The sequence below is a fragment of the Tiliqua scincoides genome, chromosome 6 (assembly GCF_035046505.1).
Source record: "Tiliqua scincoides isolate rTilSci1 chromosome 6, rTilSci1.hap2, whole genome shotgun sequence".
Classification (NCBI taxonomy): domain Eukaryota; kingdom Metazoa; phylum Chordata; class Lepidosauria; order Squamata; family Scincidae; genus Tiliqua; species Tiliqua scincoides.
This window is the reverse complement of record NC_089826.1, coordinates 38,151,409-38,164,388: the sequence shown is the minus strand read 5'-3', so window position 1 is coordinate 38,164,388 and position 12,980 is coordinate 38,151,409. Positions and strand designations below refer to the sequence as shown.

At 42.3% G+C, this 12,980-nt stretch overlaps 1 protein-coding gene across 1 annotated transcript in view; it reads left to right on the top strand.

The window, feature by feature from the left end:
- The window catches only part of SLC7A11 (solute carrier family 7 member 11), a 78,657-nt gene extending 71,110 nt beyond the window's left edge, over positions 1 to 7,547 (top strand). The window contains exons 11-12 of the mRNA XM_066631812.1: positions 4,503 to 4,680; positions 7,480 to 7,547. Of these exons, the coding sequence (XP_066487909.1) occupies positions 4,503 to 4,680; positions 7,480 to 7,547 (246 nt within the window). The remainder of the gene's footprint in view (positions 1 to 4,502; positions 4,681 to 7,479) is intronic.
- Positions 7,548 to 12,980: the final 5,433 nt, after the last annotated feature.

Sequence of the window (12,980 nt, the reverse complement as noted above, 5' to 3'; positions counted from 1 at the left end):
ACACCCGATTCTGGGCAGCGTCAGTACAAGCCTGCTGCCCCCTTCATTGTCACCCCGAAGGGCCAGGGTAGCAGGCTAGCTCAGGCCACCCGAGCAAACCCGTGATGCGCCTTTGCCACCAGGCCAAGGTTCATCCAGCCTGTGTCACCCAGCCGGGAATGCCAGCATGAACAAGTGTGGAGCACCTGGCCCTTGCCACCCTGCGGTGTACACCGAGATGACCTTACCTACCCAAAACCCGCACAACACCTGCCTAAAGTGATCAACAAGACCTATGGAAACCCCAACTCCGCCCCAACTCCACAGTCTGGGGTAGGCAAAAAAACCACCAACCAACGTGCCAGTTAGGCTGATGGCAAAAAATTCCTACCCGGCCCCAGTTGGCGACCAGCTAGTCTCGGATTGCCAAAGGGTGGGCGGGTGGAGGATCGCTGCCTTGTCCTGACTGAACGGGCTCCCCCGTGCAGCCTGCATGTGGCCCCAATCCAATTAGCCCCCAGCCAATAGGCTGCGGGGCTGGCCCCTCCTGTGCCTCGTGTGGGGGCAGGGCAAACGCCTGTGGCGCGTTAGTTCACATGCCACTGGAATTCACTGCCAACTCCACTATCCTGCAGGCACTGCTGAAACCTTTTTTTCCCTCTTGTGCATTTGATAAATGATGGTTTTATGCTCTTCCTTTTTGTTGCTAATTTTTAGAATTTGAACGTTCTGTATTGGAGTTTTTGGTAGTTTGCTTGGATTTTGTTGTTAATTGTTTGTTGTTGACATTGGCCTTGATTGTTTGATAGCACAAAGAGAGGGGATTTATATTATGCTTCTGTAGTATGTAACAGATTCTTATGCCAAAACTGTACAAGCTGTTGTCTACATGTGCTCCCCCCTTTTTGGATTTACGTAGCCCAAGCAAATTTCCAAAGGGCTTAATGGTATATCTATAATAATGTTGACTTTTTAAAACCAGTATTTCACCAGTGGAAATTTACATTCTCATAGTTCCTCATGTATCAAAACCGTACAACAAATTTGATAGGTTGGAGTATTTTAATGTATTCCTTTTGAAGACCTCTATTTAAAAACAAATTATAAACATACCTGTTTGTCTATAGAGACCAACAAAACTTTGTATCCATGTAAAAGCAAATCCATTGAAAAGGAACCTACAACATAAGGTAGATCTAAGTGGGCAAAATATGCTATAGTACCCACAGTCAAGTCCATGTTTACTAGACCCACAAGTACATGGGCAGCACAGTCCTAACTTGCCCTGGAACAGGCAGGCTGGCGGGCCTGCGCTGTATCTAGCACAAGTTTCAGGCTGCTCATGGGTCAACCTGATACAAGGAGAAACTCTGGGAAGAGCCACAGCAGCCCAAATGGGTCTACTTGGATCTGCGCCACCTCAGGAGGCGGCACAAATCCGAGCAGCCCAGGACTGCCTTGGGCTACCTGGGAAATGGGGTCAGGATCCAACATAACTGCCGGATCCTGGCCCCGCCTCTCACTCCCTGCTCACCCACCCCTGGGAACACCCACTGCTCTCCCTTCTCCTGCCCCAAAATGTCTCCCCCTGCCCTCCCCGCACTCCCCTTAGACCCCTGTGCCAGTCGAGCTTGGTCGATGTATACTTACAGGGCCCGGGGCTCGCATTGGTGCAGGGAGACCAGCGCACTTCCATGTATTGGCCTATCTTCCCTCAGAGTGGTGCAAAAGTGCTTGAGTGGTGCAAAAGCACTTTTGCAACACTCTTGGGCCAGTGCAAGGGACTTGCATCGCCCAAAGGACTGCACCCCAAGTTTATTTTCTGCAATTTCTAGATTCAGCATACCCCTGTAGCAGACACTTTTAAAAACTTACAACAATGAAAAAGTGGTTCTTATTGCAGGGAGCAGTGCTACTGATTAAACCCAGCAGGAAGGGTATTTGTGTGAGTTAATTACTGTTCTGAATCACAACTGTTTTGTAGAAGTTCCTAGATCCACCCTTCCATTCAAGCAAGCTCCACTGATCTAAGTAGCACTTACCTGAATGGAAGGATGAGTTTAGGATTATGCCCTGGACAAATAAAGTAGAACAATAGTCAGTATAACATTTACAGCACAATCCTGTGCATGTCTATTTAGAAGTTCCAATGTATTCATTGTTGCATACTCCCAGGAAAGTGCATATAGGATTGCAGCCTTGGAGTGCTCCAAACCATCTTTCTACTGCACTCATTAATGACCCAATCCTATCCAACTTTTGAGCACTGGTGCAGCCGTAATGCAGCCCTGAGATAAGGGAACAAATGTTCCCTTACCTTGAGGAGGCCTCTGTGACTGCCTCCCCACCAAAGGATGTAATGCACGCCCCATTGGCATGGCTGCACCGGCACTGGAAAATTGGATAGGATTGTGCCCTAAGTCACCTAGCAGCATCAATAGATTTTCCTTAAAAAGTGACATAAACAAAACATCCCTCCTGAAAGCAAAAACTGTTAATCCCACATTGCTGGTTTTCTATCAATTTATCCAAGTAAATGATGGTTACATAATACTATCAGGCACCTCTACCCATGACCAAAACGGTGTTTCATTTGGCAGTCTGTCAGATTATTTATTGTACCTGGGGGTGCAGGAATCAATACATACTCAATTGTTTTAGAAGGTAACCAGAAACTTGGATGCCTTACTCCATTGTAACATTGATTCCAATAGGCAATTATCAAAGAAACTATCTTTGCCACAGTTGCTTCTATCTTCTAATTTAATAATGACCTGGGAAAGGGACTTAATATTATTGAATGCCTTTACAGGGCTTTTGGTTTAAAGGCTCTGTTATGGAAGAAGACATGCATGGGAAGTGAGGGTGAAAGGCAAAACAATCACAATACTTAGTGGTTAGCCACAGTCCTTTTACCCTTGCTTTCCCATTCTGTCTCTCCCTGATTGGTCTGGGGCAATGGCTCTCTAGCACCAGGACCCACTTTTTAGAATGAGAATCTGTTAGGACCCACTGGAAGTGATGCCATTACTGGAACTGACATCATCAAGCAGGAAAATTTTTAACAATCCTAGGCTGCAATCTTACCCACATTTACCCAAATGTAAGCCCCATTTACTATCATTGTTAAAAGCATATCCATAGCAGCCTGTTAAAAGTACAAATCTGTAACATTTTTTCCAAATGCAGTCACATTCATGGTAGCATCAAGTCTAATATATTAAAAATAAAATATTGAAATGAATGGGGGTCCACCTGAAATGGCCTTGCAACCCACCAAGTGGGTCCCAACCCACAGTTTGAGAAACACTGGTCTGGTGGAATCTAGGGATTAGGTAGATCTATGCTACCAGTATTGAGGCTGAGAAGTAAAGACAGAATCTACCTTGGAAACCACCTTTCCTTGAACTGAAAATGGATTCCAAAAATCCAGAAAATTCCCACTTGTTCAAAAACCAAGAGCAGCAAGAACTGAGCAAACTGGGGAAGCATGTACCACCACTCCCTAGGAACCAAGATGAAGCAGTTAATCAAGTACAATGAAAGTGAGTTTATTAAAAGGACTAATGAACTACACAAAGTAAAATGTATGGTGACGGGGTGCAGAAGATCAAAAAACAAGACTCACATCAGAAATAAAGCAGGCCCAAAACATCTTTGCAAAAGATTGCCGCACAGCTTAAAAGAAATGTGGATAATGAATAAAGTCCCTGGACTAAAATTACTGGATGTTATTCCCTGTCCCTTTCTCACTCACACAGTCTAGGAGATACATAGGAGATATGGGTCCTGCATTCCTATGAGAAGTTGGTATGAGTCCTTCATTATAGGCCAAGCATGGCACATCAGTGATGAACCAGAGGCAACATGTATGCAACCTTAAACTAGGTTGCTGATGTCCCAGAGTAATTTGATTGGCTGAGTTAGGACCACCTGGGCATTTTCCCTTTATTTAAGCACATAACTTGCCTGGGGCAGCTGACCTTTCTGTAACGATGCTGCATTTGAAATGGACAAGAGGAACTGCAGAAAAGATGTCTCAGCAGATGCTGCGATATCTCAGAAGCTTCTGAGGGGTTGGATGTGCCCATAACTAGAGAAAAATAAGCAAAAACTAGGGAAAGTTATTAAAGGATTTTTACCACAGGCTGTTTTGTAGCAGTATAGTGTTTGTTTGAGAGGGCAGTGAAGTAGCTCATGGGATACCTGTTGCATAAATGCATTTAGGGCACAATCCTAACCCACTTTCCAGCACTGACATAAGGGCAATGCAGCTCCAAGGTAAGGGAACAAACATTCCCTTACTTTGAGGAGGCCTTCATGAGTATTACCCAACTGCAGGATGCAGCACACGTCCCATTGGCACCGCTATGCCAGTGCTGGAAAGTTGGTTAGGATTTGGGCCTTAATTTGCTTCCCTTGATTGCATTTAGTATACTGATATGTACTATCCAATTGCATGTAGTCATTGAACATTAAATACCAGTGGCTGTTGCAATAATGTCTTTTTGTGCATGTTCCAGGTGCCACTCTTTATTCCTGCCCTGTTTTCCTTCACCTGCCTCTTCATGGTTGCACTGTCACTTTATGCTGATCCTGTCAGTACAGGCATTGGCTTTGCAATAACACTGACTGGGGTTCCAGCCTACTACCTCTTTATCATATGGGACAAGAAGCCAAGGTGGTTTAGACGACTCAAAGGTAAGTGAACATTGATAGGGAGTTGTTGCTTCTTTTGTTTGTTTATTTGTATAGTTTATTTGTATAGTAGGTCCATTCGGAAAGCCAAGAGGTCTTTCTTTTAGGGCGCAATCCTAACCCCTTATGTTAGTACTTTCCAGCACTGGCATAGCGGTGCCAATGGGACATGTGGTGCATCCTGCAGTTGGGTATCACTCACAAGAAAGAGATTGTTTGTTCCCTTACCTCAGAGCTGCATTGCCCTTATGTCACTGCTGGAAAGCACTGACATAAGGGGTATGGCTTGCACCCTAAATGTATTAACTTTTCTGTTCGTTAAAATAAATGATGGTCCCCTTCCTTTCCTGACTATTCACCTCTCCCTACTCAAAAAGTAGTGGAAGTGTCTTGCAATAGGTTATGGGGAAGCTATAGTTTTGGAAGAGCAGAAAATAGTTAAAATGGGGCTTTTTTCTATCTCTCTGCTTCCAGGTCTACTTAAAACATCTTTAAAAAATCTTTTAAAAAATTCATTAATTACATAAAAGAGCATATTAGTGCTCACAGGATAGAGAATTCCACAATTATAGTAGTACAGAATAATACTCTGCTTCAAAATAGTTCCTACTGAAGTGAGCACTACAAGTTGTGAATGGTTTTGCTACTCAGTGCAAAACCAAGGTTAAGAGCCTATCCCCCTTAAGATTTTAATAACCATGACAAAAATGAAATGTTGGTTGCTATCTTTCTATTATTTTGCAGAGTAACAGTTTTCTTAAAGCACTGGTATAAAGAAAAGATAAAAACGCATAATGTAGGAATAATCCTTCTATTAAAATTGATGTCTGTAGTAACGTCTTTTTCTCATATTGGGAGAAAGGCAGAAGACACCATCTTTCACTTGGCAGTCAGGAGGATTTCCAAAGAGTTTGTATCATAGCTTCATGTTTCTGTGTGGCCACAGGATGCCAGTATTGAACCATTTTACTCAAGCAGAAAGAAAATGCTCCCTTTTAGACACTTATTGGAGAGGCCTGATTTCTGCTGGTTGTGATAATGCAGCTGATTGTTCAAACCCTGTGGAAATTCTCAGGCAGGAGAAAATCCAAGTATTTATAAATGAGACAGTTGTGCATTACAAACTTAGATAATCTTAACAGGTACTGCTTTTTGGGTTTAACAGTAGAGGAGTGCACAGTGGCAGCAACACCTGCCACCTCTGCTGTGGCACCTGGGGCAAAAAAGCTCTTATTCTGTTCAGTGCATAGTTATTGCAAACCCCAAAGTGGAGCACTTTGGGTTTCATCTAATGAAATGAAGGAAGCTGTTTCATGTGTGCTGTTCATGTAAGTAAAACTAAAAGTGCCATACTTCCAGGTTTGCAAAAACTGTGTGAGGACCACAGTAAGGAGCTTCCTGCTTCCTGCTTGAGTGAGCGGATCAATGAAGGGCAGACTGAATCCTGTTTCCCCCCCATTTTGTTCTCATTTGCTTTGGAACTTTCCTCCCTCCCCTGTTTGTAATTATAAAACTGCTACCACCCATGGCAATGGTGAGCAGTGGAGGTCCTGTGGGCAGCTCCTTTGTGGTGGCCACCATTTTATTTTGACACAATACACCAGATTTGGGGCATGGCAGGAGGTATACATTCACAAGTGGTCCAATCCTATCCTTGGCTGACACATTGCATGCAGTGGCATTGATCTGAGCTCTGCTACATTCTGTGGGCTGGCTGGGGACCATAATATGGCAGAGAGGTAAGTAAAATAATTTTTCACTTACCTACTTGCCATTAGTTATTTGATTTTTCTCTGTAAACCGCTTTGTGAACTTTTTGTTGAAAAGCGATATATAAATACTGTTAATAATAATAATACTCAGCTGCACCATGGTCCCCAATGGGCCTACCTTTTGGCTGGTATAGGTCTGAGTGGCCCCTAGAATGGGGTCATTGGATATCAGTGGAGCTGCTGCTGCTGCCCCCAGCCTGCCCTTGGAATGTCCCCGGCTGACCCTGAACCCTGCCCTGTCTGGGTTGCTGCTGACTTACCCCTCTGCTGACTTACCAGCTCCAGTGGGGACCAGGTGCTCCATAGGTGCATGCTCAAGGCTGGAAACCATTTGCACTGATGGCCCTGGGACATGCGCTGTTTCGGTTGCTGCAGCACCTGCAGCCCAGGCCTTCCACTCAGTTCCATCAGCAGAAGGCCCTGTTAGGACAGGGCTTTTAGAAAGGTTAAAATTGTTACGGTCCATGAGACCATTTAATAATTTTCAATGGATAATGACAGGACTGTATTGGCGTAGCCATAGTCACCATGTAACAAAATTTGAACAATTTCTTGTTTAACCGAAATTGCAATATTTCGTTATTGATATTGGTGTGAGAATTTCAAAAATGTTGCTATTTGTGGCATAGCATCAATAGTTCAATGCATTTGGCAATAGGATAGATAAAAACACAAAGTTTAAGGTAACTAAAAAAAGTTTTGATGATACAAAAAGTCTAAGATTGTTGTTGGGATCAGTCCCTCATTTGTGTAACATTTAAAATTCAGCATAAACCATTTTTGTGTCACAGTGTTATCCTTCCTGTGCATAGACCTATTTAGGCAACAATATGTTGCAGGTGCTAGTGAATCAGCATTTGATTTGAAAGCTGTGCCCCAGGGCCTGACATTTCCAAGCAGTTCTTTCTCCACACTGTATTTTATATGTGTTGCATTCTATCAAATTATTATGGGCATATTGAGTTATTTTTCTAGGAGGTCACTTCACAGAAGTTTTCAAAAACTCTGTTATATGTTTCTCCTTTTATAGACAAGACAACTTTAATGTTGCAAATAATCTTGGAAGTTGTTCCAGCAGAGGAGACTTCCAGAACATGAACTTCGATAGCTGGAAAAAGCTGTGTGGACCAAGCATCCAGATTCTTCATCAGTCAAGGAAAAGAGTGGTTACTATCGGAGGAAGCTAGGAGTCATTACACAAATTTTACATTTATACCTAATAACGAACTGCAGATGGAACTGTTTTATGGTTTCGAACATTTGTATGCATGGGTATCTGCTCCTGTAAGAAACAGGCCACGGTCTTGAAGGAAGGTACATGACCTTTGCGGAACAAAGTCCATCTGCTTTTATGAGAATAGAGTCCTTGTGATATGAGGTTCTCTTTGTGATATTGTATCAAACTAGGGATCCAGCTTTGGATATTGATGATTTTTAAAAATTGTAGTACTGTATATAAGACTATTTGTTTTTTAAAATGTTCAAATTAGCTAGAAATAATAGAAGGGAAGACTTGTATTCTTTTTGCTAGACCTGGAAAAAGGCAGGAGTAGCCAATTCACTAATACGACTTCACTTCATCCTCTTCCATCCTGTTGCATTGACAACCACTTCTAAATAGAACATGAGCACTCCATTTACCTTTGCACATAGCTAAGGAACCGCAGAGAGTAACCAAACCTGACATCACTACAGTAGCATCCTGTCTGAGGCAGGTGGGTGCAGGTGGCAAAGGCTGGCAGAGGTGGTAGATTGGCTGCCTACCTGCCACCTGAAATGGCAGCACCACTGGGGTCTTGGCAGTGGGCCTGCCCTGTGATTACATCAGATACACTGGATTGTTATGAGAAACTGGATTGTTGGCCACCACTTATGCCATTTTGGTGGACTGAAAAGTCTCTGGGTTAGTGGAATTCATTCTTTCCAGTTGTGGGCTCAGCTGTACTATATCTATATTCATTTCTATGTTTGGGACCCTCCCCCCTTTTGTGTCCAAACCGATCATTGCTTGCCATTCCCCTAACCCTTCTGTTGTATGAGCAAAACATCCTGTGATAGCTCTTTCCACCACAGATAAGGGGAGCTATGGTGGAGAACATGGAAGATTTCAGCATCTTTCCCCCATGTGCTCCTACTGTTACTTAGATCTTCAGTCTCTGCTTAACATCTGAATGGGGCAGGCATGCAAAAAGAAATCGGTGTTCACCACCACCACCATGTCTAACTGGCACATAGTTAAATACTTGGAATGTGTTTGCGGTGAAGGGATAGATGGCTTCTTCTATGACCACCATATTTAAGAAATGCATTCTCCAGATGACAAAAGCCAGTGGCTTCTCCATGTTTTCTAGCAGGTCCTTCGTAACTGTTTTCTATTTAATATGTTTACCTTTCTCCTGATTTGATGTTCAGGGAAAAATAAACACTGTTTTAAACTCTTTTTTGCATATAGTAATATTAATATTAATGTGAAATTGGCAGTTATTCAATTTGACACTCTACTTATGAAGTTGACAGACTTCCGTTGAGTTTCTTCTTTTATCCCAGGTTTTTTGTTTGATTGTTTTTTGGAGTTTGAAGCCCAACAATAAGAGAAACTGTTTTAGGCATCGCTACATTTTTACTAGGATTAGTGGAGCCTTTGCAGGCTCTGTTTCTTTAGAGAAATTGCCTCCTTCATTAATTGTATGTTTGTGTATTTGCATGCGGTGAATAATTCGTAAAGTAAGAGGGTGACTTTTAGAAAGGTGCTTGGGTGACTTATTATTCTAATTAATAATTCCATTGCAGAAATATTTCCTATCATCATATTCATAATACAAAGCTATATTAATGGGGCACCTACTGTATTATTAAACAAGAAGAGCTTGTGGAGCTGCACAAAGCCCAGGGAGTAAACAACATTGCATGTAAAACAAACCTTGAATTTGGATAGTGCTAGACAATATGCAAAGAAGAGCTTTCATCCCGAGGTCTAATAGCAGATTCAGGGCCCAGTCTTATCCAATTTTCCAGTGCTAGTGCAGCTGTTCCAATGGGGCACGCACTTCATCTTTTGGTGGGGCAGTGGTCACATTCCCTTAAGGTATTTGACCATTTGTTCTCTTACCTTGGGGCTGCATTGCTGCTGCACTGGTGCTGGAAAATTGGATAGGATTGGGCCCTCAGAGTGGAGAAATTTGTTTGAGAACTCCAGCTCCTACGGAGAGGGTTAAAAACACCCTTCCTGTGTGCCTCAGTCATGATCTGTCCTATACTGCCTCAACAGCTATTTTAATTTTTTTTTTTTAAATGATGGAAGCCATAATGATGGATTTAGTATCTCAAGTGAGTTGCTCTTTTGGAAATGTCAACTCCTGGTTTGGGAGGCATTGGCAAACTGCATGGATATCTTCATATGTGGGTAAGCCTCTATAAGGTTTGCGGTGTGGCTTATCTTGGCTGAGTAGTTTAGAAGGCAGTGACAGATTGACTCTCATGGTTGAGAGAGTCACTCTGCTACCACTGCACAAAGGCTACATAGACAGGGATCAGCAGTGATCCGAAAGCTCTGGGCCCTTAGCAGGTGCCTGATGATGTGAAATTCTGATGCCAGCTCTGGCATTTCCTACAGTCCTAACTAGATGTGAAGTTGGCAGAACTCATGTCTTATAAGATTGTAGCTGAAGGGCCCAATCCTATCCAACATTCCAGTGCTGACGCAGCTGTAAAGTAGGGAAAGAGGCCTTACCTTGAGGAGGCCTCTGTGAATGTCCCCCCCACCACCACATGTCCCATTGGCACGGCTGCATGAACACTGGAATGTTCAATAGGTTTGGGCCCTGCAGCTACAATCTTTTGCACACTTTCCTGGGAGAAGTTCCCATGGGATACAGTGGAAACTAGTTCTGGGTAGACCCGTACAGGATTAGGCTGCTTGAAGGTCAGTTGGACCACACAGATGTAAAGCAGGACTGGGAGAAGTTATTTCATTTGGTTGGGTGGAAAGTGATAACAAATGCTTTGATCATCCACTGCTTCTGTCCCTGAGCTTTACCCTCTAGCCATATGTCTTCCAAATGGGCTTACTTGCAGTCTCAGTGCCTGGTCAGGAGAAACACAGCTGAGTGGCAGGATTCTGAGACAGCCCAAATGGTGCTAAGCAGAACTAGGATTCAGCACGTAAAGTTCACTTTATCATCTTCTATTTTAAATTGCCTCCTACTTTATAACAGGCCCATTTTCTAATACATGTATGCCTCTAATTAAGACTTAATGAGTACAAACCTGTTTAAATTCTGCATGCAGGACTGTAGCTCAAGAAAAATGCAGATATTTGTAACATTTTTTAGGCCTTAATGTTGCCCGGTCTATTACAAATGCTTACATCAATCAGGATGGGAAGAACTAATGAATCAAAGCTTGGTCAGTCTCTGTCATCCAATGTAATGACTCACTGTGGTCTTACACAGAGGGGCTTTTCACAAGTTGAGTGAAACATGCTAGCGAAGCATATTCCATGTGATCAGTGATAGGAGAGTTGGCCCAAGTCTCCCCACGGCTCATTCTTGTAATAACAAACCATTGCTCATTGTAATATCTGAACTGGTGCTATAGGTGTAGAAACATTTTTCCAGGTATGCTATATGATTAATTCAAATTCTCTTTCTGCTTCCTCATACCCACATTCATAATATGCCTGAATGCAATAAACAGGCTGAGTATAGAGTTGAAAAACAAATAAAAAACAATTCTAAATACAGGTTGAATATCCCTTTTCCAAAATCTGAAACTTTACCATCGTGCTGGGGCCATTCTCACTTCAGTGTCCCCCAGGCCAAGTGGAGCTCACTTTCTGGCACCCGGAGGAGCAAAACAGTGCCTCAGGACATGGTGTCAGTCTAATGAAGAGGCAGAAGGGTGGCATGCACTGTTCTAGGGGGAAGGGAGAGATCTAGTGTGCTTCAGGAACTCAAAAGGCAGCTGAAAGGTGGATGGTGGATAGTAAAGAGTTACATACCTGGATGCCACTTCTTAGCAGTAAGCCTTGCGGACATCAATAGAGCTTCCTTCCAAGGGAGATGCACACTGCAAAACTACAACCTTACACAATATTCCAAATTTTAAAAAAATTAAATCTGAAACACTTCTGGTGCATTCTGGATAAAGGATTCTCGACCTGTACTTGGTGTTCATATAGATGAATATAAAACAGTATTTGAATGAAGACATTTTGAATTATAACACACTATAATAGAGAAAAATGGAGCAGAACTTTCACACTATATTTCTGTAAATATATAGAATATTTTTATAGGCATTTTTTCCACTATTTGTTCATAGCAATTAATGCTTTTGGTAATGTAGATCACATCTCCTCAAAACTACATTGTGGTTTTCAAATGTGGTTGATATAAACGTAAAATAGCATAAACTATTTTAAATTTTGGTTACTAAAAAGTAATTTACTCTCTATAAATACAATTCACAAACTAATTAAACTAGGGTATATAATTCCATTGAATTCAAGTGGGATTTAAGCAAAATTATTTTTTTAAAACTGAGTTATAGGTTTGACTATACTGATCAATAGCATTGAGTTCTGAGTTCTCTTTGAGCATTTGCATACTTACCAAGCAAAGTAGATGCAAGATAAGGTTGTCTTTATGAAGACTTTCCATTTACTGTCACTAAGATGGTTAGGGCTTTGTCAGTTTCATGCTGTTCCGAACTAGACAGCCTGACAGTGAAACTTCTGCTTAAAGAGTCATGCAATATAGTTCCTTGAAAGGCAGTGTTTCTTTATCTTCTGAAGCCTTGTTCATGCATGCTCCTCCATGATTATTGCAAATACATACATGATGGCCCTACCATAATGCTGATCTGTCCACCGACTCTACTCACCAACCATGTATTCAGCGGTACACTGGAAAAAAGAACCTATGTATGTACACCTGTATGCACATAGGTGAGTCTGTGGATAGCCTACAATGCATACAGCTTTATGCATGTTGGCTTTCTTTTCAGATCTGACACTAACCATGAGGGGATGCGGACAGAGCCAGCAGATATTGCCTTGTTTGCTTCACATATTTTTAGTAACACATAGAACGATATGGCTGAAAGGTGTTTGAATGGCTGGTGTACTACATTGTGATGAACCACTGTAACAAGTATTCTGTCTCATGGGGAAAGCCGCACAGTTTTATAACAGACAGGCAGTTAGTTTCCAATTTTGTTGAGAGGGATTAAGCCGGATCTACAAAGAGTAATTTAGGGCACAATCCTAACCAGGTCTGCTCAAAGTCCTATTTTGTTTAATGGGGCTTACTATCAGGAAAGAGTGGTTAGGCTTGCAGCCTTAATGAGTTAATGTGGCTCCTGCCACATGCAGGTATAATTACAGGCTCATCTGAAAGCAGTCAAACATAGTCCAGGATAGTGCTTAAGACCCCATCCTTGCAAAATTGCAGTAGGCTCCTCGGGTTTAGAGAAGCAAATGGCCAAGATGGAATTTTCTGGAAAGCTGAGTTAAAAACTTCTCCTGTTAAA